General features: G+C 45.1%; 1 protein-coding gene across 2 annotated transcripts in view; it reads left to right on the top strand.

The window, feature by feature from the left end:
* The window catches only part of xdh (xanthine dehydrogenase), a 252,474-nt gene that overhangs the window by 93,392 nt on the left and 131,458 nt on the right, over positions 1-27,624 (top strand). For both annotated transcript variants that reach the window (XM_051924248.1, XM_051924249.1), the window contains exons 17-18: positions 1,647-1,816; positions 2,335-2,461. In XM_051924248.1, the coding sequence (XP_051780208.1) occupies positions 1,647-1,816; positions 2,335-2,461 (297 nt within the window). The remainder of the gene's footprint in view (positions 1-1,646; positions 1,817-2,334; positions 2,462-27,624) is intronic.

The raw sequence follows: 27,624 nt of genomic DNA on the forward strand, positions 1-27,624 counted from the left end.
TCACTTTGACAATGGATGACTACTGGACGATAGCAAGTATGCCCTTTGTGCATATTTACTGACACATGTAACAAACTCTCAGATAGCAGCCAAAGAATACTACAATACAGCACATCAGTATTCCCACAACCTGGCAGAATTCAAAGTATGGGCATTACCATATAACATAATGGAAAATGCACTATCCAAGATGGCGGCACTTCTGATTAAATGCCAGCCAGGCAGGAAGAGTTGGGTCCAAGTGGCCATACACAGGAAGTGATGTCAGAGATGGTGAGGTTGTCAATCATCTGGTCTGTAGAGGGAAGAAGAGAAGAGGCGTTAGAATACAGCGACCTGGACATTGACACAAATAGATAAACAAACACAAGCTGGGCCTGTAATAGAAATACAATCCTGTAGTACTTCTTTATATTCCTTGCTTTGTATCCCAGTAATTACAAGTTATTGTCAATATACTAACAACTTCATTTCAGACATCCCAGAGTACAGTGGGAAAAGGATATCTTACTCAACATTTCAGAAAAGGAGTGGAAGGCAGCCATGTACAGAATTCTCTCTAGTTCTATATGCATAAAGCATACACTTATTTAACTTAAAATCTTTAATTGAGCACATCTATCTCATTCAAAATTGTCCAAAATGTTTCCAGGGCAAGATCCAACCTGCGAACGTTGCAATCGATCACCAGCCTCATTGGGCCACATTTTTTGGGCCTACAGCAAATTAACATCATTCTGGACCAAAATCTTGAATGCCTATCAAGACAGCCTTGGTGTCACAATGTATTACAATTTGTATGAATGTTAATAAATTCAATTACAAAAAAGAATACAGTGATTGGTAAGGATTTACCACTGCCAGAAACTTTAAACTGTCTCCAAGGCATACATACACAAACAATTGACAATGCATTACTGTTTTTTTTACTGTTTGAAAGGCTACCACGAGCCGTAGTAAACAATAACACTTTTTTGTCATCTAAATGAACAAGATCATTTTTTTAGAAAAGTGGGGTTTTGTTTTTGCATGTCTGTTTTTTGCATTTGTCTTAGAAACAATATGTGTGCTTTAATTTTCATTATATTGTTGTTTTTTAAGTATATTATTTTTCACAACTTTTTCATTCCACTGAAGGACCAAAATGTCACCCTATACTCTTTAAAAATGGTTCCTTAATGGCATTTTACTGGATTTTGTGGTTCCTTGAATAACCATTGCTTGACAATAAAAAATTTCATTCTGAGATGGGTACATGAAATTTGCTCTTCGGGTCATAAGATCAAAAAACTCACTCAAATACAGGGAAGAACAAAAGGTAGGCAAAGAACACCGTTACATAAGCAACTAATATCATGACAAAGAAGATGCAGAAGTAGGTATCTCTAAATAGTCCTCAGATAAATGTGGCCAAAATGACCCCAATACATTTGGGTATTCATTTAATTGGCACACAATAAAGAGTAAGAGATTGGAAGGAAACAAAAAACATTTAACAGAACATAAAGACAGTCAAAGTCAAGGGAGCAAAGAAAATGAAAAACAAACTGAGGATGAGGAATGGTCAAATTCCTAACATAACTGAATATTATTCTAAGCAAAATGTTTTTGACTTCTAAAATGTTATTCTGTTCATTCTTTCTCAGGCTGTTCCTCCTGGACAGGAAATTGATGATGTTGTTGGAAGACCTCTGGTTCATCTTTCAGCTCTTAAACAAGCCACTGGTGAAGCGATTTACTGTGATGACATGCCAAGATTTCAGAATGAACTATATTTGGCTCTTGTTACTAGTACTAAGGCTCATGCAAAAATTCTGTAAGTATAGATGTCCATAGGAGTTTGTTTTATATGTGGTAGGAAGAGTTTTTAACTTGTCAGCTCTACAGGAAGTCAGACATGTTAGGTGATTACTGTACATTCTTTGCATTATGTGGAACCTCTAAAAAGTATTTAACTCAAAGAAAATGTGATACAGGTACTACCTAAATAATTTATCATAATAAAATCCAGTTATATTTGATAATTACAGTGAATATTGCACATGTTCCTTATTTCTCACACAGCTGTATATTTTTAAGTACTCTTAATCAACCATTGTTTTGTTAGTTAAATATTCATCTTAGCTAACAATATTAAATTATAATAAACTAATGATGTTGGGAATGGGAAAGTAAAAGAAAAAACAACATTAACCATATTGTAACATTTTATATTTAATACACATTTTTTTAGTGTATTTTTAACACTTTTAAATATGTATGGTTTCCTCTTTTTAGATTACTGGTCAAAATTTTGTATATAATCTTGTAAAGGATCATTTTTTTACCTGACAGCTCTATTGACACAACAGAAGCACTTAAGTTACCAGGTGTAGTATGCTTTGTGTCAGCCAAGGATATTTCTGGAAGTAATGCAACTGGACCAGTATTTCAAGATGAAACAGTATTTGCTGACGATGAAGTAAGATCTTTTTTTCGCTCCTGTTGCATTCTGTATGAGGGGCCAAACAGGCCTTAAATCATATATTTTTGTTTGTAATCTGTTGGTTTACTTGTTCAAACTTCTGGTTTAGGAGTGCTTACTATTAGTTTGTGTGCAAACGCTGCTGGATTGTGTGCATACAATATTGGTTTCATTCACATAAATTGTATTGGCATGGGTCTTTATATTATAGGTTTTTTGTATGAACTATATGGGTTTGTATGTGTACACTAATGTTTAGCATATTAATTATTTTGATTCACACTTGTAAATCACTGTTTCAGGTATGTTTGTTATTGTTTTGTGAGTCTATTGGTTTGCACCTGTATGTTACCAATCTGCATATGAACTATATTGGCTTTCATGCATATACTACTGGTGTGGAACTTGGCCCAGACACAGACAGGCAGACATGTTAATTTCACCACCACACATTTATTTATACAACTAATATTTACAAGTATTGTGCCACAAACCCCAATCTTCCCCAAAGTCCAGGCCAACCACTCTGCCTCTTCGGATCGCCTCCTTCTCTCTTTTTTGTGCCTTGTCCTGCTTCCACCTGACTCCAGCCTCGAATGAAGGGAGGCGGCCCCTTTTATCCGTACCCGGATGTGTTCCAGGTGTGCACCCATTATACACCAACCCCTGCATTCAAATGCTTAGATTTGTCCTTATTGGGCATGAGATTAAACTATACATTGTAGCAAATAAGCCCTTTGTCCACCTCTTGAACCCTCAGGTACCACTCTGATGACCAGGTGAATGTACAATAATTATTTATTTTATTTTTATACCGTGCACAAAGCACTCTCCACACGACACTATTCATAAACAATAACTCTCTCTCTATAAACCAATACCTCATCGCCCAGACACTTCGCCACCCTACCTCCCAGCTCAGCTCAGTGTACTGGGCTTCCCATAGTCCTTTTATAGCCCCTGACCCGGAAGTGGTTCCTGGCACAACCCACAAGTCCATTTCCTTCCGGGTCAGGGCAAACAGTCCTCTTCTTCATCCCGGGAGCACGTCGTTTCCTCCAGTCACGTGACTGTGACGCACTCCCGGGTTATAGGGCACGCAAGAGCCCACTAGCCCCTCTACAGCGACTCCCAGTGGTCCCCAAGGTATCCAGCAGGGCTGTGTATAGAAACTACAAAGTCCATGAGGCCCTGCTGGAACTCGGGGCACCATCATGCGGTCCGTATGGCTCCTCCTAGCGGCCTGGGGGTGGCGACCGGAGTCTGTAGCCGGTTGGCCATCACAATTCCCCCCCCCTTAGCGACGAGAACTGGGGCGGAGCGTCGATTCCCGCGAGGGACGTCTTCCTCCAGGAGAACGCTTTATCCGGACCGTGGTCCTGTTGTCGAGATCCCCCAGCGAACCTTGGGGGAACGGTGTATCTGCTATCCCAACGCTCCCTTGTCCTCCGGGGACAACTTCTCCACACGTGGCCCGGTTGCCAGCAGTTGTAGCACCGCCGACGTTCTCCTGGTGGCCTCTCTTCCCGAGACCTGAAACACCTCGGGAATTCAGTTAGCTCCACCCTTTCCTCCGCCAAGGAGGGGTTAACGGCCGCTTTGTTGCTCTCTGCCCTTTTCATTATTATGTCAGGAGACCCACGTGTTAATTCGGGGATCTCCTGCTTTCTCTGGGGCTTGTGCACAGCGTGAGGCTCTCTGTGGAAAAGAGAGAGCCTCTTTGCTGTTTGCACGACCCGTTGTCCTATGTAATTTCGGAGGCGGCGTCATTAGTACCGTATCGCTCCAGGTAACAGCACTATTCAGCTGTACCAGGGAGATCGGCACTTCCCCCGCCCCTCCGGTAACCAACGGTAACCCCCTTAATTTATCGGTCGGGGTCTGGAGTGGCGACTCGCTCCGGCAGGCCACGTCACACGCATGCCTCCGAACGATCGCTTCCTCCCCCGACCAATCAGTCATGGTGCCACACTCCAGTGTCGGGTTCACAGTGCTTTGGCAGCCGCTACTTATTAGACGCGGTTCCGACTCACACTGCGTCCCCTTATGATATACGGTACAGAGAGCACCTACCTGCACCACCGCATTAATCGAGGCCGGGGCTTCACGGCCTAAGCGCCGAAGTTATTCTTGAAGTCTTATCAACGGCGCTTTGACTGTAGCTCCTAGCTCCTCCACAAGTTTCTTCCAGTCCTCGATCCCCTGAAAGAAACTAATTATGGGCTCGAGTACCTCTTCGAGATCCCGCACCATATAGTCAGTTAATTCGGCCGGAGGTAAGTTCATTTCCTTATTTTTGTCACCTGCCGGCCGGGAACCAATGAGCACGTCCGCTCCTGGCACGTGCTCTGCTGGGCTTCGCACAGGCTTCTGGGACTTGGAGTCCGTAGAGGGACGGGTAGCCTCCCGCGGCTGGCTGCGGTCTGCCTCTTTAACTTTGTCGGCAGACCGTACAGTTACTTCCCGCCCCTCTTTACCTTCGTTTAAAGTTGGCGCTGCATCGCTCGCCGCCCCCTTCCCCTTCAGGGAGCTCCGACTTGTCGGGGAAGCACTGACCTCACCGAAGGCTCCAAAGTAAGCTTCTTCCTGGTTGCCGTCGCGCGAGGTCACGTGGACATTGTCGGCGTATGGGCTTCCTTTCTGCGTACTCCCAGACAGGCTCGCTTTCTTCTTATGGCGGCCATCTTGCCTAGGTATGAGGTGGCCTTGCTCTTTGTCCGCTTCGTGCAGACCGGCCTCTGCAAAAAGAGAATAACAAAGTCCCGGTGGTTCGGGCATTTTACCAGCACGTACCTCGGAACGCAGGCGGTCTCACTCCAACTCCCTGTAATAATCTTCGGGTGTTGCGATCCGGCAACGTTCCGGCTGCTGCCCCACTCGGGTTTGCTCGGCCTTAGGCTGCTCCCGGTCTTCCTCACCGCCGGTCAGGTAAGCCCATAGCATCTCTAGCCCATCTGGAACCGAAGTCTTCTGGCTAGCTCCAGTCTTCTTCCCAGATTTCTTCCCCATTTTGGTCTGCCGTAAAGGACGGCTCACAGCTGCAGCGTTCTTGGTCACGGGTGGGATTTTCACCTCCGCGGTTTCAAGAGGGACCTTTGTAGGGTTCTCTGCCACAACGAATTTTATATTAAATGCAAATCCTCTGCCACCGGACGGCCAGAGTATCCTGCCGACTACGCCAGTGTAGCAAATAAGCCCTTTGTCCACCTCTTGAACCCTCAGGTACCACTCTGATGACCAGGTGAATGTACAATAATTATTTATTTTATTATTATACCGTACACAAAGCACTCTCCACACCACACTATTCATAAACAATAACTCTCTCTATAAACCAATACCTCATCGCCCAGACACTTCGCCACCCTACCTCCCAGCTCAGCTCAGTGTACTGGGCTTCCCATAGTCCTTTCATAGCCCCTGACCCGGAAGTGGTTCCTGGCACAACCCACAAATCCATTTCCTTCCGGGTCAGGGCAAACAGTCCTCTTCTTCATCCCGGGAGCACGTCGTTTCCTCCAGTCACGTGACTGTGACACACTCCCGGGTTATAGGGCACGCAAGAGCCCACTAGCCCCCTTTACAGCGACTCCCGGTGGTCCCCAAGGTATCCAGCAGGGCTGTGTATAGAAACTACAAAGTCCATGAGGCCCTGCTGGAACTCGGGGCACCATCATGCGGTCCGGAGGGCTCCTCCTAGCGGCCTGGGGGTGGCGACCGGAGTCTGTAGCCGGTTGGCCATCACAACATGTATATACACAGTGCATTCTCTAAACAATGGGAAAAATTTACTTTTGGAAAAAAAATATAAAGCAATTAAAGATGATTAGCCACAAAACAATAAAATGCATAATAGGCATTAAAAACAATTCAAATATTTAATGTGAAAGTCATCCCGCTCACTTGTCCAAACACCATTGTTTTTGTTTAAGCTAAAAAGTGCAGTGCATATTTGAGACATTTAACAGACATTAGTTGTTATTGATACCTTAACACTAGAATCCCTGAAGCCTACGAAAAAACTTGTAATCCCGGCCCATCTTAAACTTTTTCACCCATCTCCATCAGCATCTTTTGTTTTGTAAATGTGTCAATCAGCACCAATCTGGCAGTGAGGTGCCTGGAGCTGTATAAGGTAAATAATATATTGTTATTTGGAATACATACATTTCATGTGTTCTGTGTCTACAATGATCGGTGTAAGCGTAGGATGACAGGAACTGCTGAACATATAGCTAAAACAGAAACATTTTCCATGTTATACTAATAATGACGAGAAGTGTATAATGTGTGAAGACTTTAGTCCAAATATCAAATAAATGTGTGCTTTTATTTAAGAGTATAACCAAAGAAGGGCAGCACAGTGCAGCGCTGCTGCTTTGCAGTAAGGAGACCTGGGTTCACTTCCCGGGTCCTCCCTGCGTGGAGTTTGCATGTTCTCCCCATGTCTGCGTGGGTTTCTTCCCACAGTCCAAAGGCATGCAGGTTAGATGCATTGTCGATCCTAAATTGTCCCTAGTGTGTGCTTGGTGTGTGTGTGTGTGTGTGCCCTGCAGTGGGCTGGCACCCTGCCCAGGGTTTGTTCCTGCCTTGCGCCCTGTGTTGGCTGGGATTGGCTCCAGCAGACCCCTGTGACCCAGTGTTAGGATATAGTGGGTTGGACAATGACTGACTGACTGATAACTAAAGAAAAAAAACCCTATAACCCAAAGGTACCAGGTTCGAGTCCAAGTGCTCTGCGTTTTGAGTAGTGAGCTGTATTACTATAATATAACAAAAAACATGCATTTGATTTGAGTCTGTAACACCTGGTGTAACTTTTGGCTACTTGCAAAAGTTATCGCTTGTTTTTTATTATTCAGTTTTATTCTGTCAGTGGTACAACAAACTTGTCTCTCCCTCTCTGAGTTGATGGCGTTTATCTCCATTCTTCTCACAAGAGCAGCGATGACCACAGTTGGTACTGTGGTTGATGCCTGGTCAGAACAATTTGTTGTACCAGCAATCAAAGACTCGATTATCCAATGACCCCTATCAGACTACCATGCTGCATTTGCAGTTTGACAACAAAGACACCCGTGCAGAATGTGTGAAAAACAACAGACTTGCAACGATCTCGAACATCTGGTAATGTTTTTTTGAGAACTGAGTTTTGAGTTACAACCCATTTGAACAGGAGTTGTGATTTGAACATTTTTTTTATTCAATTTTGCCTGTACTCTGCGTTATGGTGCAGACAGACTTCTTACAGTACAGACAAGATAAAAAAAAACATATTCAAATGACAACTCATGCTGCATGCCTGTTTCAATATGGCTGCTGAGTAGTGCTCTTCATTGTGTTGTCCATTTCATGGAAATGGTGTTATAGATGTTCTTTCATGATGATGGTGTAAGAGAGGGGGAGGGGTAAAGCAAGCAAATTTATAGATTCTGTGTCCAAACCCAATAGGCCAATAGAGCATTGTGGTACTTAATGGCTTCTGATTTAACACCAAACAGGCAACTTTAGACCAACAGAATTCTGGTGTGACGCAATGGTTTCACACCTACCCCCAATACCATTTGTTAAGGTGAAGCTTGCCAAGTTAGGTAGTTGGCCTCAGTGCAGGGGTTGATAGAGAGAGTCCTGCAGAGAATCACTTGCCAAACTGGTTTTAGGCAATTCCAATGACCTTTACAAAGACTCAGCCTAAAGACTTGGGGTGGGGGGGTTAGGGGGGGGGGGAGTGTGGGTTTGTTCTTAACCATGAAACCACAGCTGTTCTTATCAATAATGTAACAGCTTTATTATATTGCTCTGCCTAAGTTTCAAATAAAGACATATAAAATATTTATCAACTTATATGCAAAATTTCACAACACAGCACTCCACCCCTGAAAAATCTTTTGTACAATATCTTTATAATATAGTTAAACAGACTTAATTGTCTGAGGAGTCTGTTGTACAGCTTGTGTTTTGGGTTATCAGAGCCCATATAACTTGAAAATCTACCATAACTTGAAAATATACCATTTGCACCTGTTGTTTTGAAAAGTTCACCAATTTGTTCAGTATACCTTTCCTTAAAATTATTATTAAGTATATTAATTATCCCAATTAATGAATTAATAGCCAGAATCTACACTTTATGAGCCCAAAATGAAGCTCCTTACCTTTGGCATTCCTAGCTAGTTTGCTCAGTTTCCACCCCTTGCAATATAAATTTGCTATAGTTATGAGCAAACTTTTTATTTTAAACCTTAGCTGTTATGACTAGTCTTATTATTGCGTGATTTGTGGACTTGTTACTCACTTAAACCCCAGTAAGTGTCTTTTCCTTGCTGTCTCTTCAGTTCTTCTTCATGTCTTTGTCTGTAGTCTTTGCTTTTGGTCTTTTCCTCTTTCTTTGTTCTGCTGTGTAGGCAGATCTGCAAAATGGAAGGTGTCAAAGCAGTTTCTGTCCATCTCATCTGCCGACTACGCCAATTGTTTTATCATTTCTCTGTACTTGCCCTTAACCTATTTTCTTTAAGGGTAAGTATATTCATCAAGTTCATTACAAGTTCAGGTTGGTCTAGTATCACACTTTAAGATTATAACACATACACACATACATAGATATACACATACACACACTAACCACAAAAGTACCATATGAAAGATGTATACACATGCACATTATTTCCTAGCACTTTAACCCACACAAGTATCGTATGAATAACACATGCACAGTCCGCTTTCCCTAATACTCCAAGAGACTTACTTATCATAGGCTTGAATAACATGCAATGTCTTAGATATACTGTATCTCAGACATAAATTTTACCTTTGGTCACTAAGAATATATTCAATCATACAAAGGCTATAGGCCATTTATCAACCAATGAATGTTTTACTTTAACACACTGTTCATTACTGGACATTGCACTTCGTCCACAGCTCGATAAACCTTGCAGCTTGGGTCATATGGCACTTCCGCACTGCTCCAACTGCTCAGAGAAATACCTTATTACTTCAATCACTCTAGACATGAAGACAAAGCATATAAAGTTAAAAGCAGCATGGTATTTATTACATGAATAATAATACCAAATAGAACAAAGATTAATAGAAAAGATTGATAGTAAAGTCTGGATATATATAGTCTTTAGAAAAAGCTTCTGAAAAAGTAAAGATGACAAGGATGAATGTCGCAGGTGGCTTGTGATCTTGTATTCGTAGGTGTTCATCAGATGCTTTTCTGATGATCAGATGGAAATGGCTGCACATTGCCAGCGCCCTCTTCTGACATCGCTCTGTTCTCTTTTTGCCCCAATAAAATCCCAAAAAATGTGTCCCTATCTGTCCTGTCTTGCCCTTAGAAACCAGCTTCCCTCTGCATACTGTACATCCCATGTTATGTGCTTATAGAAGAGAACACTGCGCTTTTCTCTATCAGTGTCTGGTTGTCTTGTCCTCTGTCCAGTGCTGATGCAGTCTCATGGTCTCTTTCAGCAGGATTCTGATGCTTGCTTCAGGTGTTAGTGTAAAAACTTTACTGCACACAAATCGGTTAAAAACAAACAGTTCATTCAGCTTAGTATAATGTCTATAGAATTGGATGCAAGAAAGGAATTTTCCTGGCTTTCACTCATATCAAGTCTGATGTCCTTTTTTCCCAGCAGCAATTGTTTCTCATTTTCTGGATGTTTTTCCCTGACTATTAATCCAGACCCTGTTATCAGATGCAATTATTAACAGTGCTGCAACTTGCCATACCTTGTCCATCTAGCCTAGAGCTCTTTAACTATCACTCAGGCTTAACAAATATGTGTCAATACAATACAATACAATTTATTTTTGTATAGCCCAAAATCACACAAGAATTGCCGCAATGGGCTTTAACAGGCCCTGCCTCTTGACAGCCCCCTAGCCTTGACTCTCTGAGAAGACAAGGAAAAACTCCCAAAAAAAAACCTTGTAGGGAAAAATGGAAGAAGCCTTGGGAAAGGCAGTTCAAAGAGAGACCCCCTTCCAGGTAGGTTGGGCATGCAGTGGGTGTCAAAAGAAGGGGGTCAATACAATACAATATAATACAATACACAGAACAGAACAAATCCTCAATACAGTATAAAAATAAACATTTTAGAAGAACGGAGCAGAATTTAACAATAGATGATATCACATAATAAGATTTGGATATGTTTAGAGACCTGGAGACCTCATCCATCAAGCGGCCTCCCCCATTTGGCTAGTCTACAGCTGAAACAGCGCTGGGCCAGCCAATCCGATGAAAGGACCCCTCTTTCCCACGATTCCTGCGATCCTCCATCAGGGATGACTTTACCTTAGGCAGGCAAAACAACTTGGTAGGTGGGCCGTGGCACCAAATGCCACATTTGAGTACCGAGAAGAGAAACAGAATAGGTGAGAGTTAGTATCCAATTATAACTATCCTGTTACTTATGTTTTAGTCCTAATGACTAACAACAGAGATGCAGTATGTACAGTTAATCAGCAGCTCTAGTCAGGATATGCTAAAATGAAGTAGTGAGTCTTCAGCTGGGATTTAAAAGCTGAGGCCGAAGGGGCATCTCTTATAGTAGCAGGCAGACCATTCCACAGTTTAGGGGCCCTGTAACTAAGAGCTCGACCTCCCATTGTTATTTTATTAATCCTTGGAATCATAAGCAGACCGGCATCTTGAGATCTTAATGTGCGCTCTGGTTTGTAAGTGAAGAGGCAACGTGGGTCCCCCTTCCCATGGGCTCACCACCTATGGGAGGGGCCAAGGAGGTCGGGTGCAGTGTGAGTTGGGTGGTGGCCAAAGGCGGGGACCTTGGCGGTCCGATCCTCGGCTACAGAAGCTGGCTCTTGGGACGTGGAATGTCACCTCTCTGAAGGGGAAGGAGCCTGAGCTAGTGCGCGAAGTTGAGAGGTTCCGGCTAGATATAGTCGGACTCACCTCGACGCACAGCTTGGACTCTGGAACCAATCTCCTTGAGAGGGACTGGACTCTGTACCACTCTGGAGTTGCCCCCGGTGAGAGGCGCCGAGCAGGTGTGGGTATACTTATTGCCCCCCAACTTGGAGCCTGTACATTGGGGTTTACCCCGGTGGACGAGAGGGTAGCCTCCCTTCGCCTTCGGGTGGGGGGACGGGTCCTAACTGTTGTTTGTGCGTATGCACCGAACAGCAGTTCGGAGTACCCACCCTTTTTGGAGTCCCTGGAGGATGTGCTAGAGGGCATACCTTCTGGGGACTCCCTCGTTCTGCTGGGAGACTTCAATGCTCACGTGGGCAATGACAGTGAGACCTGGAAGGGCGTGATTGGGAGGAATGGCCCCCCTGATCTGAACCCGAGCGGTGTTTTGTTATTGGACTTCTGTGCTCGTCACGGATTGTCCATAACGAACACCATGTTCAAGCATAGGGGTGTTCATATGTGCACTTGGCACCAGGACACCCTAGGCCTCAGTTCAATGATCGACTTTGTGGTCGTGTCGTCGGACTTGTGGCCACATGTCTTGGACACTCGGGTGAAGAGAGGGGCGGAGCTGTCAACTGATCACCACCTGGTGGTGAGTTGGCTTCGATGGTGGGGGAGGATGCCGGTCAGGCGTGGTAGGCCCAAACGTGTTGTGAGGGTCTGCTGGGAACATCTGGCAGAGCCCCCTGTCAGAAGTAGCTTCAACTCCCACCTCCGGCAGAACTTCAACCACATCCCGAGGGAGGTGGGGGACATTGAGTCCGAATGGGCCATGTTCCGTGCCTCTATTGTTGAGGCAGCTGACCGGAGCTGTGGCCGTAAGGTGGTCGGTGCCTGTCGTGGCGGCAATCCCCGAACCCGTTGGTGGACACCGGCGGTGAAGGATGCCGTCAAGCTGAAGAAGGAGTCCTACAGGACCCTTTTGTCCTGTGGGACCCTGGAGGCAGCTGATAGGTACCGGCAGGCCAAGCGGAATGCGGCTTTGGTGGTTGCTGAGGCAAAAACTCGGGCGTGGGAGGAGTTTGGGGAGGCCATGGAGAACGACTTTCGGACGGCTTCGAGGAGATTCTGGTCCACCATCCGGCATCTCAGGAAGGGGAAGCAGTGCAGTGTCAACACTGTATATGGTGGGGATGGTGCGCTGCTGACCTCGACTCGGGACGTTGTGGGTCGGTGGGGGGAGTACTTCGAAGACCTCCTCAATCCCATTAACATGCCTTCCAATGAGGAAGCAGAGCCTGGGGACTCAGAGGTGGGCTCCCCCATCTCTGGGACTGAGGTCACCGAGGTGGTCAAAAAACTCCTTGGTGGCAGGGCCCCGGGGGTGGATGAGATACGCGCGGAGTTCCTCAAGGCTCTGGATGTTGTAGGACTGTCTTGGCTGACACGCCTCTGCAACATCGCATGGACATCAGGGACAGTGCCTCTGGATTGGCAGACCGGGGTGGTGGTCCCCCTCTTTAAGAAGGGGGACCGGAGGGTGTGTTCCAACTACAGAGGGATCACACTCCTCAGCCTCCCTGGAAAAGTCTATTCGGGGGTTCTGGAGAGGAGGGTCCATCAGATAGTCGAGCCTCGGATTCAGGAGGAACAGTGTGGTTTTCGTCCTGGTCACGGAACAGTGGACCAGCTCTATACCCTTAGCAGGGTCCTGGAGGGTGCATGGGAGTTTGCCCAACCAGTCTACATGTGTTTTGTGGACTTGGAAAAGGCATTCGACCGTGTCCCTCGGGGAATCCTGTGGGGGGTACTCCGAGAGTATGGGGTACCGGCCCCCCTGATAAGGGCTGTTTGGTCCCTGTACGATCATTGCCAGAGCCTGGTCCGCATTGCCGGCAGTAAGTCGAACCCGTTTCCAGTGAGAGTTGGACTCCGCCAGGGCTACCCTTTGTCACCGATTCTGTTCATAACTTTTATGGACAGAATTTCTAGGCGCAGCCAGGGCGTTGAGGGGGTCCGGTTTGGTGGGCTCTCAGGGTTGGTAGCGAGATCCTGCCCCAAGTGGAGGAGTTCAAGTATCTCGGGGTCTTGTTCACGAGTGAGGGAAGAATGGAGCGCGAGATCGACAGGCGGATCGGTGCGGCATCCGCAGTAATGCGGGCTCTGCATCGGTCTGTCGTGGTGAAAAAGGAGCTGAGCCGCAAGGCAAAGCTCTCAATTTACCAGTCGATCTATGTTCCTACCCTCACCTATGGTCATGAGCTATGGGTAGTGACCGAAAGAACGAGATCGCGAATACAAGCGGCTGAAATGAGTTTCCTCCGCAGGGTGTCTGGGCTTCCCATAGTCCTTTCATAGCCCCTGACCCGGAAGTGGTTCCTGGCACAACCCACAAATCCATTTCCTTCCGGGTCAGGGCAAACAGTCCTCTTCTTCATCCCGGGAGCACGTCGTTTCCTCCAGTCACGTGACTGTGACGCACTCCCAGGTTATAGGGCACGCAAGAGCCCACTAGCCCCCCTACAGCGACTCCCGGTGGTCCCCAAGGTATCCAGCAGGGCTGTGTATAGAAACTACAAAGTCCATGAGGCCCTGCTGGAACTCGGGGCACCATCATGTGGTCCGGAGGGCTCCTCCTAGCGGCCTGGGGGTGGCGACCGGAGTCTGTAGCCGGTTGGCCATCACAACATGTATATACACAGTGCATTCTCTAAACAATGGGAAAAATTTACTTTTGGAAAAAAAATATAAAGCAATTAAAGATGATTAGCCACAAAACAATAAAATGCATAATAGGCATTAAAAACAATTCAAATATTTAATGTGAAAGTCATCCCGCTCACTTGTCCAAACACCATTGTTTTTGTTTAAGCTAAAAAGTGCAGTGCATATTTGAGACATTTAACAGACATTAGTTGTTATTGACACCTTAACACTAGAATCCCTGAAGCCTACGAAAAAACTTGTAATCCCGGCCCATCTTAAACTTTTTCACCCATCTCCATCAGCATCTTTTGTTTTGTAAATGTGTCAATCAGCACCAATCTGGCAGTGAGGTGCCTGGAGCTGTATAAGGTAAATAATATATTGTTATTTGGAATACATACATTTCATGTGTTCTGTGTCTACAATGATCGGTGTAAGCGTAGGATGACAGGAACTGCTGAACATATAGCTAAAACAGAAACATTTTCCATGTTATACTAATAATGACGAGAAGTGTATAATGTGTGAAGACTTTAGTCCAAATATCAAATAAATGTGTGCTTTTATTTAAGAGTATAACCAAAGAAGGGCAGCACAGTGCAGCGCTGCTGCTTTGCAGTAAGGAGACCTGGGTTCACTTCCCGGGTCCTCCCTGCGTGGAGTTTGCATGTTCTCCCCATGTCTGCGTGGGTTTCTTCCCACAGTCCAAAGGCATGCAGGTTAGATGCATTGTCGATCCTAAATTGTCCCTAGTGTGTGCTTGGTGTGTGTGTGTGTGTGTGCCCTGCAGTGGGCTGGCACCCTGCCCAGGGTTTGTTCCTGCCTTGCGCCCTGTGTTGGCTGGGATTGGCTCCAGCAGACCCCTGTGACCCAGTGTTAGGATATAGTGGGTTGGACAATGACTGACTGACTGATAACTAAAGAAAAAAAACCCTATAACCCAAAGGTACCAGGTTCGAGTCCAAGTGCTCTGCGTTTTGAGTAGTGAGCTGTATTACTATAATATAACAAAAAACATGCATTTGATTTGAGTCTGTAACACCTGGTGTAACTTTTGGCTACTTGCAAAAGTTATCGCTTGTTTTTTATTATTCAGTTTTATTCTGTCAGTGGTACAACAAACTTGTCTCTCCCTCTCTGAGTTGATGGCGTTTATCTCCATTCTTCTCACAAGAGCAGCGATGACCACAGTTGGTACTGTGGTTGATGCCTGGTCAGAACAATTTGTTGTACCAGCAATCAAAGACTCGATTATCCAATGACCCCTATCAGACTACCATGCTGCATTTGCAGTTTGACAACAAAGACACCCGTGCAGAATGTGTGAAAAACAACAGACTTGCAACGATCTCGAACATCTGGTAATGTTTTTTTGAGAACTGAGTTTTGAGTTACAACCCATTTGAACAGGAGTTGTGATTTGAACATTTTTTTTATTCAATTTTGCCTGTACTCTGCGTTATGGTGCAGACAGACTTCTTACAGTACAGACAAGATAAAAAAAAACATATTCAAATGACAACTCATGCTGCATGCCTGTTTCAATATGGCTGCTGAGTAGTGCTCTTCATTGTGTTGTCCATTTCATGGAAATGGTGTTATAGATGTTCTTTCATGATGATGGTGTAAGAGAGGGGGAGGGGTAAAGCAAGCAAATTTATAGATTCTGTGTCCAAACCCAATAGGCCAATAGAGCATTGTGGTACTTAATGGCTTCTGATTTAACACCAAACAGGCAACTTTAGACCAACAGAATTCTGGTGTGACGCAATGGTTTCACACCTACCCCCAATACCATTTGTTAAGGTGAAGCTTGCCAAGTTAGGTAGTTGGCCTCAGTGCAGGGGTTGATAGAGAGAGTCCTGCAGAGAATCACTTGCCAAACTGGTTTTAGGCAATTCCAATGACCTTTACAAAGACTCAGCCTAAAGACTTGGGGTGGGGGGGTTAGGGGGGGGGGGAGTGTGGGTTTGTTCTTAACCATGAAACCACAGCTGTTCTTATCAATAATGTAACAGCTTTATTATATTGCTCTGCCTAAGTTTCAAATAAAGACATATAAAATATTTATCAACTTATATGCAAAATTTCACAACACAGCACTCCACCCCTGAAAAATCTTTTGTACAATATCTTTATAATATAGTTAAACAGACTTAATTGTCTGAGGAGTCTGTTGTACAGCTTGTGTTTTGGGTTATCAGAGCCCATATAACTTGAAAATCTACCATAACTTGAAAATATACCATTTGCACCTGTTGTTTTGAAAAGTTCACCAATTTGTTCAGTATACCTTTCCTTAAAATTATTATTAAGTATATTAATTATCCCAATTAATGAATTAATAGCCAGAATCTACACTTTATGAGCCCAAAATGAAGCTCCTTACCTTTGGCATTCCTAGCTAGTTTGCTCAGTTTCCACCCCTTGCAATATAAATTTGCTATAGTTATGAGCAAACTTTTTATTTTAAACCTTAGCTGTTATGACTAGTCTTATTATTGCGTGATTTGTGGACTTGTTACTCACTTAAACCCCAGTAAGTGTCTTTTCCTTGCTGTCTCTTCAGTTCTTCTTCATGTCTTTGTCTGTAGTCTTTGCTTTTGGTCTTTTCCTCTTTCTTTGTTCTGCTGTGTAGGCAGATCTGCAAAATGGAAGGTGTCAAAGCAGTTTCTGTCCATCTCATCTGCCGACTACGCCAATTGTTTTATCATTTCTCTGTACTTGCCCTTAACCTATTTTCTTTAAGGGTAAGTATATTCATCAAGTTCATTACAAGTTCAGGTTGGTCTAGTATCACACTTTAAGATTATAACACATACACACATACATAGATATACACATACACACACTAACCACAAAAGTACCATATGAAAGATGTATACACATGCACATTATTTCCTAGCACTTTAACCCACACAAGTATCGTATGAATAACACATGCACAGTCCGCTTTCCCTAATACTCCAAGAGACTTACTTATCATAGGCTTGAATAACATGCAATGTCTTAGATATACTGTATCTCAGACATAAATTTTACCTTTGGTCACTAAGAATATATTCAATCATACAAAGGCTATAGGCCATTTATCAACCAATGAATGTTTTACTTTAACACACTGTTCATTACTGGACATTGCACTTCGTCCACAGCTCGATAAACCTTGCAGCTTGGGTCATATGGCACTTCCGCACTGCTCCAACTGCTCAGAGAAATACCTTATTACTTCAATCACTCTAGACATGAAGACAAAGCATATAAAGTTAAAAGCAGCATGGTATTTATTACATGAATAATAATACCAAATAGAACAAAGATTAATAGAAAAGATTGATAGTAAAGTCTGGATATATATAGTCTTTAGAAAAAGCTTCTGAAAAAGTAAAGATGACAAGGATGAATGTCGCAGGTGGCTTGTGATCTTGTATTCGTAGGTGTTCATCAGATGCTTTTCTGATGATCAGATGGAAATGGCTGCACATTGCCAGCGCCCTCTTCTGACATCGCTCTGTTCTCTTTTTGCCCCAATAAAATCCCAAAAAATGTGTCCCTATCTGTCCTGTCTTGCCCTTAGAAACCAGCTTCCCTCTGCATACTGTACATCCCATGTTATGTGCTTATAGAAGAGAACACTGCGCTTTTCTCTATCAGTGTCTGGTTGTCTTGTCCTCTGTCCAGTGCTGATGCAGTCTCATGGTCTCTTTCAGCAGGATTCTGATGCTTGCTTCAGGTGTTAGTGTAAAAACTTTACTGCACACAAATCGGTTAAAAACAAACAGTTCATTCAGCTTAGTATAATGTCTATAGAATTGGATGCAAGAAAGGAATTTTCCTGGCTTTCACTCATATCAAGTCTGATGTCCTTTTTTCCCAGCAGCAATTGTTTCTCATTTTCTGGATGTTTTTTCCCTGACTATTAATCCAGACCCTGTTATCAGATGCAATTATTAACAGTGCTGCAACTTGCCATACCTTGTCCATCTAGCCTAGAGCTCTTTAACTATCACTCAGGCTTAACAAATATGTGTCAATACAATACAATACAATTTATTTTTGTATAGCCCAAAATCACACAAGAATTGCCGCAATGGGCTTTAACAGGCCCTGCCTCTTGACAGCCCCCTAGCCTTGACTCTCTGAGAAGACAAGGAAAAACTCCCAAAAAAAAACCTTGTAGGGAAAAATGGAAGAAGCCTTGGGAAAGGCAGTTCAAAGAGAGACCCCCTTCCAGGTAGGTTGGGCATGCAGTGGGTGTCAAAAGAAGGGGGTCAATACAATACAATATAATACAATACACAGAACAGAACAAATCCTCAATACAGTATAAAAATAAACATTTTAGAAGAACGGAGCAGAATTTAACAATAGATGATATCACATAATAAGATTTGGATATGTTTAGAGACCTGGAGACCTCATCCATCAAGCGGCCTCCCCCATTTGGCTAGTCTACAGCTGAAACAGCGCTGGGCCAGCCAATCCGATGAAAGGACCCCTCTTTCCCACGATTCCTGCGATCCTCCATCAGGGATGACTTTACCTTAGGCAGGCAAAACAACTTGGTAGGTGGGCCGTGGCACCAAATGCCACATTTGAGTACCGAGAAGAGAAACAGAATAGGTGAGAGTTAGTATCCAATTATAACTATCCTGTTACTTATGTTTTAGTCCTAATGACTAACAACAGAGATGCAGTATGTACAGTTAATCAGCAGCTCTAGTCAGGATATGCTAAAATGAAGTAGTGAGTCTTCAGCTGGGATTTAAAAGCTGAGGCCGAAGGGGCATCTCTTATAGTAGCAGGCAGACCATTCCACAGTTTAGGGGCCCTGTAACTAAGAGCTCGACCTCCCATTGTTATTTTATTAATCCTTGGAATCATAAGCAGACCGGCATCTTGAGATCTTAATGTGCGCTCTGGTTTGTAAGTGAAGAGGCAACGTGGGTCCCCCTCCCCATGGGCTCACCCCCTATGGGAGGGGCCAAGGAGGTCGGGTGCAGTGTGAGTTGGGTGGTGGCCAAAGGCGGGGACCTTGGCGGTCCGATCCTCGGCTACAGAAGCTGGCTCTTGGGACGTGGAATGTCACCTCTCTGAAGGGGAAGGAGCCTGAGCTAGTGCGCGAAGTTGAGAGGTTCCGGCTAGATATAGTCGGACTCACCTCGACGCACAGCTTGGACTCTGGAACCAATCTCCTTGAGAGGGACTGGACTCTGTACCACTCTGGAGTTGCCCCCGGTGAGAGGCGCCGAGCAGGTGTGGGTATACTTATTGCCCCCCAACTTGGAGCCTGTACATTGGGGTTTACCCCGGTGGACGAGAGGGTAGCCTCCCTTCGCCTTCGGGTGGGGGGACGGGTCCTAACTGTTGTTTGTGCGTATGCACCGAACAGCAGTTCGGAGTACCCACCCTTTTTGGAGTCCCTGGAGGATGTGCTAGAGGGCATACCTTCTGGGGACTCCCTCGTTCTGCTGGGAGACTTCAATGCTCACGGTGGGCAATGACAGTGAGACCTGGAAGGGCGTGATTGGGAGGAATGGCGCCCCTGATCTGAACCCGTGCGGTGTTTTTTTTATTGGACTTCTGTGCTCGTCACGGATTGTCCATAACGAACACCATGTTCAAGCATAGGGGTGTTCATATGTGCACTTGGCACCAGGACACCCTAGGCCTCAGTTCAATGATCGACTTTGTGGTCGTGTCGTCGGACTTGTGGCCACATGTCTTGGACACTCGGGTGAAGAGAGGGGCGGAGCTGTCAACTGATCACCACCTGGTGGTGAGTTGGCTTCGGTGGTGGGGGAGGATGCCGGTCAGGCGTGGTAGGCCCAAACGTGTTGTGAGGGTCTGCTGGGAACATCTGGCAGAGCCCCCTGTCAGAAGTAGCTTCCACTCCCACCTCCGGCAGAACTTCAACCACATCCCGAGGGAGGTGGGGGGACATTGAGTCCGAATGGGCCATGTTCCGTGCCTCTATTGTTGAGGCAGCTGACCGGAGCTGTGGCCGTAAGGTGGTCGGTGCCTGTCGTGGCGGCAATCCCCGAACCCGTTGGTGGACACCGGCGGTGAAGGATGCCGTCAAGCTGAAGAAGGAGTCCTACAGGACCCTTTTGTCCTGTGGGACCCTGGAGGCAGCTGATAGGTACCGGCAGGCCAAGCGGAATGCGGCTTTGGTGGTTGCTGAGGCAAAAACTCGGGCGTGGGAGGAGTTTGGGGAGGCCATGGAGAACGACTTTCGGACGGCTTCGAGGAGATTCTGGTCCACCATCCGGCATCTCAGGAAGGGGAAGCAGTGCAGTGTCAACACTGTATATGGTGGGGATGGTGCGCTGCTGACCTCGACTCGGGACGTTGTGGGTCGGTGGGGGGAGTACTTCGAAGACCTCCTCAATCCCATTAACATGCCTTCCAATGAGGAAGCAGAGCCTGGGGACTCAGAGGTGGGCTCCCCCATCTCTGGGACTGAGGTCACCGAGGTGGTCAAAAAACTCCTTGGTGGCAGGGCCCCGGGGGTGGATGAGATACGCGCGGAGTTCCTCAAGGCTCTGGATGTTGTAGGACTGTCTTGGCTGACACGCCTCTGCAACATCGCATGGACATCAGGGACAGTGCCTCTGGATTGGCAGACCGGGGTGGTGGTCCCCCTCTTTAAGAAGGGGGACCGGAGGGTGTGTTCCAACTACAGAGGGATCACACTCCTCAGCCTCCCTGGAAAAGTCTATTCGGGGGTTCTGGAGAGGAGGGTCCATCAGATAGTCGAGCCTCGGATTCAGGAGGAACAGTGTGGTTTTCGTCCTGGTCACGGAACAGTGGACCAGCTCTATACCCTTAGCAGGGTCCTGGAGGGTGCATGGGAGTTTGCCCAACCAGTCTACATGTGTTTTGTGGACTTGGAAAAGGCATTCGACCGTGTCCCTCGGGGAATCCTGTGGGGGGTACTCCGAGAGTATGGGGTACCGGCCCCCCTGATAAGGGCTGTTTGGTCCCTGTACGATCATTGCCAGAGCCTGGTCCGCATTGCCGGCAGTAAGTCGAACCCGTTTCCAGTGAGAGTTGGACTCCGCCAGGGCTACCCTTTGTCACCGATTCTGTTCATAACTTTTATGGACAGAATTTCTAGGCGCAGCCAGGGCGTTGAGGGGGTCCGGTTTGGTGGGCTCTCAGGGTTGGTAGCGAGATCCTGCCCCAAGTGGAGGAGTTCAAGTATCTCGGGGTCTTGTTCACGAGTGAGGGAAGAATGGAGCGCGAGATCGACAGGCGGATCGGTGCGGCATCCGCAGTAATGCGGGCTCTGCATCGGTCTGTCGTGGTGAAAAAGGAGCTGAGCCGCAAGGCAAAGCTCTCAATTTACCAGTCGATCTATGTTCCTACCCTCACCTATGGTCATGAGCTATGGGTAGTGACCGAAAGAACGAGATCGCGAATACAAGCGGCTGAAATGAGTTTCCTCCGCAGGGTGTCTGGGCTTCCCATAGTCCTTTCATAGCCCCTGACCCGGAAGTGGTTCCTGGCACAACCCACAAATCCATTTCCTTCCGGGTCAGGGCAAACAGTCCTCTTCTTCATCCCGGGAGCACGTCGTTTCCTCCAGTCACGTGACTGTGACGCACTCCCAGGTTATAGGGCACGCAAGAGCCCACTAGCCCCCCTACAGCGACTCCCGGTGGTCCCCAAGGTATCCAGCAGGGCTGTGTATAGAAACTACAAAGTCCATGAGGCCCTGCTGGAACTCGGGGCACCATCATGTGGTCCGGAGGGCTCCTCCTAGCGGCCTGGGGGGTGGCGACCGGAGTCTGTAGCCGGTTGGCCATCACAACATGTATATACACAGTGCATTCTCTAAACAATGGGAAAAATTTACTTTTGGAAAAAAAATATAAAGCAATTAAAGATGATTAGCCACAAAACAATAAAATGCATAATAGGCATTAAAAACAATTCAAATATTTAATGTGAAAGTCATCCCGCTCACTTGTCCAAACACCATTGTTTTTGTTTAAGCTAAAAAGTGCAGTGCATATTTGAGACATTTAACAGACATTAGTTGTTATTGACACCTTAACACTAGAATCCCTGAAGCCTACGAAAAAACTTGTAATCCCGGCCCATCTTAAACTTTTTCACCCATCTCCATCAGCATCTTTTGTTTTGTAAATGTGTCAATCAGCACCAATCTGGCAGTGAGGTGCCTGGAGCTGTATAAGGTAAATAATATATTGTTATTTGGAATACATACATTTCATGTGTTCTGTGTCTACAATGATCGGTGTAAGCGTAGGATGACAGGAACTGCTGAACATATAGCTAAAACAGAAACATTTTCCATGTTATACTAATAATGACGAGAAGTGTATAATGTGTGAAGACTTTAGTCCAAATATCAAATAAATGTGTGCTTTTATTTAAGAGTATAACCAAAGAAGGGCAGCACAGTGCAGCGCTGCTGCTTTGCAGTAAGGAGACCTGGGTTCACTTCCCGGGTCCTCCCTGCGTGGAGTTTGCATGTTCTCCCCATGTCTGCGTGGGTTTCTTCCCACAGTCCAAAGGCATGCAGGTTAGATGCATTGTCGATCCTAAATTGTCCCTAGTGTGTGCTTGGTGTGTGTGTGTGTGTGTGCCCTGCAGTGGGCTGGCACCCTGCCCAGGGTTTGTTCCTGCCTTGCGCCCTGTGTTGGCTGGGATTGGCTCCAGCAGACCCCTGTGACCCAGTGTTAGGATATAGTGGGTTGGACAATGACTGACTGACTGATAACTAAAGAAAAAAAACCCTATAACCCAAAGGTACCAGGTTCGAGTCCAAGTGCTCTGCGTTTTGAGTAGTGAGCTGTATTACTATAATATAACAAAAAACATGCATTTGATTTGAGTCTGTAACACCTGGTGTAACTTTTGGCTACTTGCAAAAGTTATCGCTTGTTTTTTATTATTCAGTTTTATTCTGTCAGTGGTACAACAAACTTGTCTCTCCCTCTCTGAGTTGATGGCGTTTATCTCCATTCTTCTCACAAGAGCAGCGATGACCACAGTTGGTACTGTGGTTGATGCCTGGTCAGAACAATTTGTTGTACCAGCAATCAAAGACTCGATTATCCAATGACCCCTATCAGACTACCATGCTGCATTTGCAGTTTGACAACAAAGACACCCGTGCAGAATGTGTGAAAAACAACAGACTTGCAACGATCTCGAACATCTGGTAATGTTTTTTTGAGAACTGAGTTTTGAGTTACAACCCATTTGAACAGGAGTTGTGATTTGAACATTTTTTTTATTCAATTTTGCCTGTACTCTGCGTTATGGTGCAGACAGACTTCTTACAGTACAGACAAGATAAAAAAAAACATATTCAAATGACAACTCATGCTGCATGCCTGTTTCAATATGGCTGCTGAGTAGTGCTCTTCATTGTGTTGTCCATTTCATGGAAATGGTGTTATAGATGTTCTTTCATGATGATGGTGTAAGAGAGGGGGAGGGGTAAAGCAAGCAAATTTATAGATTCTGTGTCCAAACCCAATAGGCCAATAGAGCATTGTGGTACTTAATGGCTTCTGATTTAACACCAAACAGGCAACTTTAGACCAACAGAATTCTGGTGTGACGCAATGGTTTCACACCTACCCCCAATACCATTTGTTAAGGTGAAGCTTGCCAAGTTAGGTAGTTGGCCTCAGTGCAGGGGTTGATAGAGAGAGTCCTGCAGAGAATCACTTGCCAAACTGGTTTTAGGCAATTCCAATGACCTTTACAAAGACTCAGCCTAAAGACTTGGGGTGGGGGGGTTAGGGGGGGGGGGAGTGTGGGTTTGTTCTTAACCATGAAACCACAGCTGTTCTTATCAATAATGTAACAGCTTTATTATATTGCTCTGCCTAAGTTTCAAATAAAGACATATAAAATATTTATCAACTTATATGCAAAATTTCACAACACAGCACTCCACCCCTGAAAAATCTTTTGTACAATATCTTTATAATATAGTTAAACAGACTTAATTGTCTGAGGAGTCTGTTGTACAGCTTGTGTTTTGGGTTATCAGAGCCCATATAACTTGAAAATCTACCATAACTTGAAAATATACCATTTGCACCTGTTGTTTTGAAAAGTTCACCAATTTGTTCAGTATACCTTTCCTTAAAATTATTATTAAGTATATTAATTATCCCAATTAATGAATTAATAGCCAGAATCTACACTTTATGAGCCCAAAATGAAGCTCCTTACCTTTGGCATTCCTAGCTAGTTTGCTCAGTTTCCACCCCTTGCAATATAAATTTGCTATAGTTATGAGCAAACTTTTTATTTTAAACCTTAGCTGTTATGACTAGTCTTATTATTGCGTGATTTGTGGACTTGTTACTCACTTAAACCCCAGTAAGTGTCTTTTCCTTGCTGTCTCTTCAGTTCTTCTTCATGTCTTTGTCTGTAGTCTTTGCTTTTGGTCTTTTCCTCTTTCTTTGTTCTGCTGTGTAGGCAGATCTGCAAAATGGAAGGTGTCAAAGCAGTTTCTGTCCATCTCATCTGCCGACTACGCCAATTGTTTTATCATTTCTCTGTACTTGCCCTTAACCTATTTTCTTTAAGGGTAAGTATATTCATCAAGTTCATTACAAGTTCAGGTTGGTCTAGTATCACACTTTAAGATTATAACACATACACACATACATAGATATACACATACACACACTAACCACAAAAGTACCATATGAAAGATGTATACACATGCACATTATTTCCTAGCACTTTAACCCACACAAGTATCGTATGAATAACACATGCACAGTCCGCTTTCCCTAATACTCCAAGAGACTTACTTATCATAGGCTTGAATAACATGCAATGTCTTAGATATACTGTATCTCAGACATAAATTTTACCTTTGGTCACTAAGAATATATTCAATCATACAAAGGCTATAGGCCATTTATCAACCAATGAATGTTTTACTTTAACACACTGTTCATTACTGGACATTGCACTTCGTCCACAGCTCGATAAACCTTGCAGCTTGGGTCATATGGCACTTCCGCACTGCTCCAACTGCTCAGAGAAATACCTTATTACTTCAATCACTCTAGACATGAAGACAAAGCATATAAAGTTAAAAGCAGCATGGTATTTATTACATGAATAATAATACCAAATAGAACAAAGATTAATAGAAAAGATTGATAGTAAAGTCTGGATATATATAGTCTTTAGAAAAAGCTTCTGAAAAAGTAAAGATGACAAGGATGAATGTCGCAGGTGGCTTGTGATCTTGTATTCGTAGGTGTTCATCAGATGCTTTTCTGATGATCAGATGGAAATGGCTGCACATTGCCAGCGCCCTCTTCTGACATCGCTCTGTTCTCTTTTTGCCCCAATAAAATCCCAAAAAATGTGTCCCTATCTGTCCTGTCTTGCCCTTAGAAACCAGCTTCCCTCTGCATACTGTACATCCCATGTTATGTGCTTATAGAAGAGAACACTGCGCTTTTCTCTATCAGTGTCTGGTTGTCTTGTCCTCTGTCCAGTGCTGATGCAGTCTCATGGTCTCTTTCAGCAGGATTCTGATGCTTGCTTCAGGTGTTAGTGTAAAAACTTTACTGCACACAAATCGGTTAAAAACAAACAGTTCATTCAGCTTAGTATAATGTCTATAGAATTGGATGCAAGAAAGGAATTTTCCTGGCTTTCACTCATATCAAGTCTGATGTCCTTTTTTCCCAGCAGCAATTGTTTCTCATTTTCTGGATGTTTTTCCCTGACTATTAATCCAGACCCTGTTATCAGATGCAATTATTAACAGTGCTGCAACTTGCCATACCTTGTCCATCTAGCCTAGAGCTCTTTAACTATCACTCAGGCTTAACAAATATGTGTCAATACAATACAATACAATTTATTTTTGTATAGCCCAAAATCACACAAGAATTGCCGCAATGGGCTTTAACAGGCCCTGCCTCTTGACAGCCCCCCAGCCTTGACTCTCTGAGAAGACAAGGAAAAACTCCCAAAAAAAAACCTTGTAGGGAAAAATGGAAGAAGCCTTGGGAAAGGCAGTTCAAAGAGAGACCCCCTTCCAGGTAGGTTGGGCATGCAGTGGGTGTCAAAAGAAGGGGGTCAATACAATACAATATAATACAATACACAGAACAGAACAAATCCTCAATACAGTATAAAAATAAACATTTTAGAAGAACGGAGCAGAATTTAACAATAGATGATATCACATAATAAGATTTGGATATGTTTAGAGACCTGGAGACCTCATCCATCAAGCGGCCTCCCCCATTTGGCTAGTCTACAGCTGAAACAGCGCTGGGCCAGCCAATCCGATGAAAGGACCCCTCTTTCCCACGATTCCTGCAATCCTCCATCAGGGATGACTTTACCTTAGGCAGGCAAAACAACTTGGTAGGTGGGCCGTGGCACCAAATGCCACATTTGAGTACCGAGAAGAGAAACAGAATAGGTGAGAGTTAGTATCCAATTATAACTATCCTGTTACTTATGTTTTAGTCCTAATGACTAACAACAGAGATGCAGTATGTACAGTTAATCAGCAGCTCTAGTCAGGATATGCTAAAATGAAGTAGTGAGTCTTCAGCTGGGATTTAAAAGCTGAGGCCGAAGGGGCATCTCTTATAGTAGCAGGCAGACCATTCCACAGTTTAGGGGCCCTGTAACTAAGAGCTCGACCTCCCATTGTTATTTTATTAATCCTTGGAATCATAAGCAGACCGGCATCTTGAGATCTTAATGTGCGCTCTGGTTTGTAAGTGAAGAGGCAACGTGGGTCCCCCTTCCCATGGGCTCACCACCTATGGGAGGGGCCAAGGAGGTCGGGTGCAGTGTGAGTTGGGTGGTGGCCAAAGGCGGGGACCTTGGCGGTCCGATCCTCGGCTACAGAAGCTGGCTCTTGGGACGTGGAATGTCACCTCTCTGAAGGGGAAGGAGCCTGAGCTAGTGCGCGAAGTTGAGAGGTTCCGGCTAGATATAGTCGGACTCACCTCGACGCACAGCTTGGACTCTGGAACCAATCTCCTTGAGAGGGACTGGACTCTGTACCACTCTGGAGTTGCCCCCGGTGAGAGGCGCCGAGCAGGTGTGGGTATACTTATTGCCCCCCAACTTGGAGCCTGTACATTGGGGTTTACCCCGGTGGACGAGAGGGTAGCCTCCCTTCGCCTTCGGGTGGGGGGACGGGTCCTAACTGTTGTTTGTGCGTATGCACCGAACAGCAGTTCGGAGTACCCACCCTTTCTGGAGTCCCTGGAGGATGTGCTAGAGGGCATACCTTCTGGGGACTCCCTCGTTCTGCTGGGAGACTTCAATGCTCACGTGGGCAATGACAGTGAGACCTGGAAGGGCGTGATTGGGAGGAATGGCCCCCCCGATCTGAACCCGAGCGGTGTTTTGTTATTGGACTTCTGTGCTCGTCACGGATTGTCCATAACGAACACCATGTTCAAGCATAGGGGTGTTCATATGTGCACTTGGCACCAGGACACCCTAGGCCTCAGTTCAATGATCGACTTTGTGGTCGTGTCGTCGGACTTGTGGCCACATGTCTTGGACA

This window comes from Erpetoichthys calabaricus, chromosome 3, assembly GCF_900747795.2.
Source record: "Erpetoichthys calabaricus chromosome 3, fErpCal1.3, whole genome shotgun sequence".
Taxonomy (NCBI): domain Eukaryota; kingdom Metazoa; phylum Chordata; class Cladistia; order Polypteriformes; family Polypteridae; genus Erpetoichthys; species Erpetoichthys calabaricus.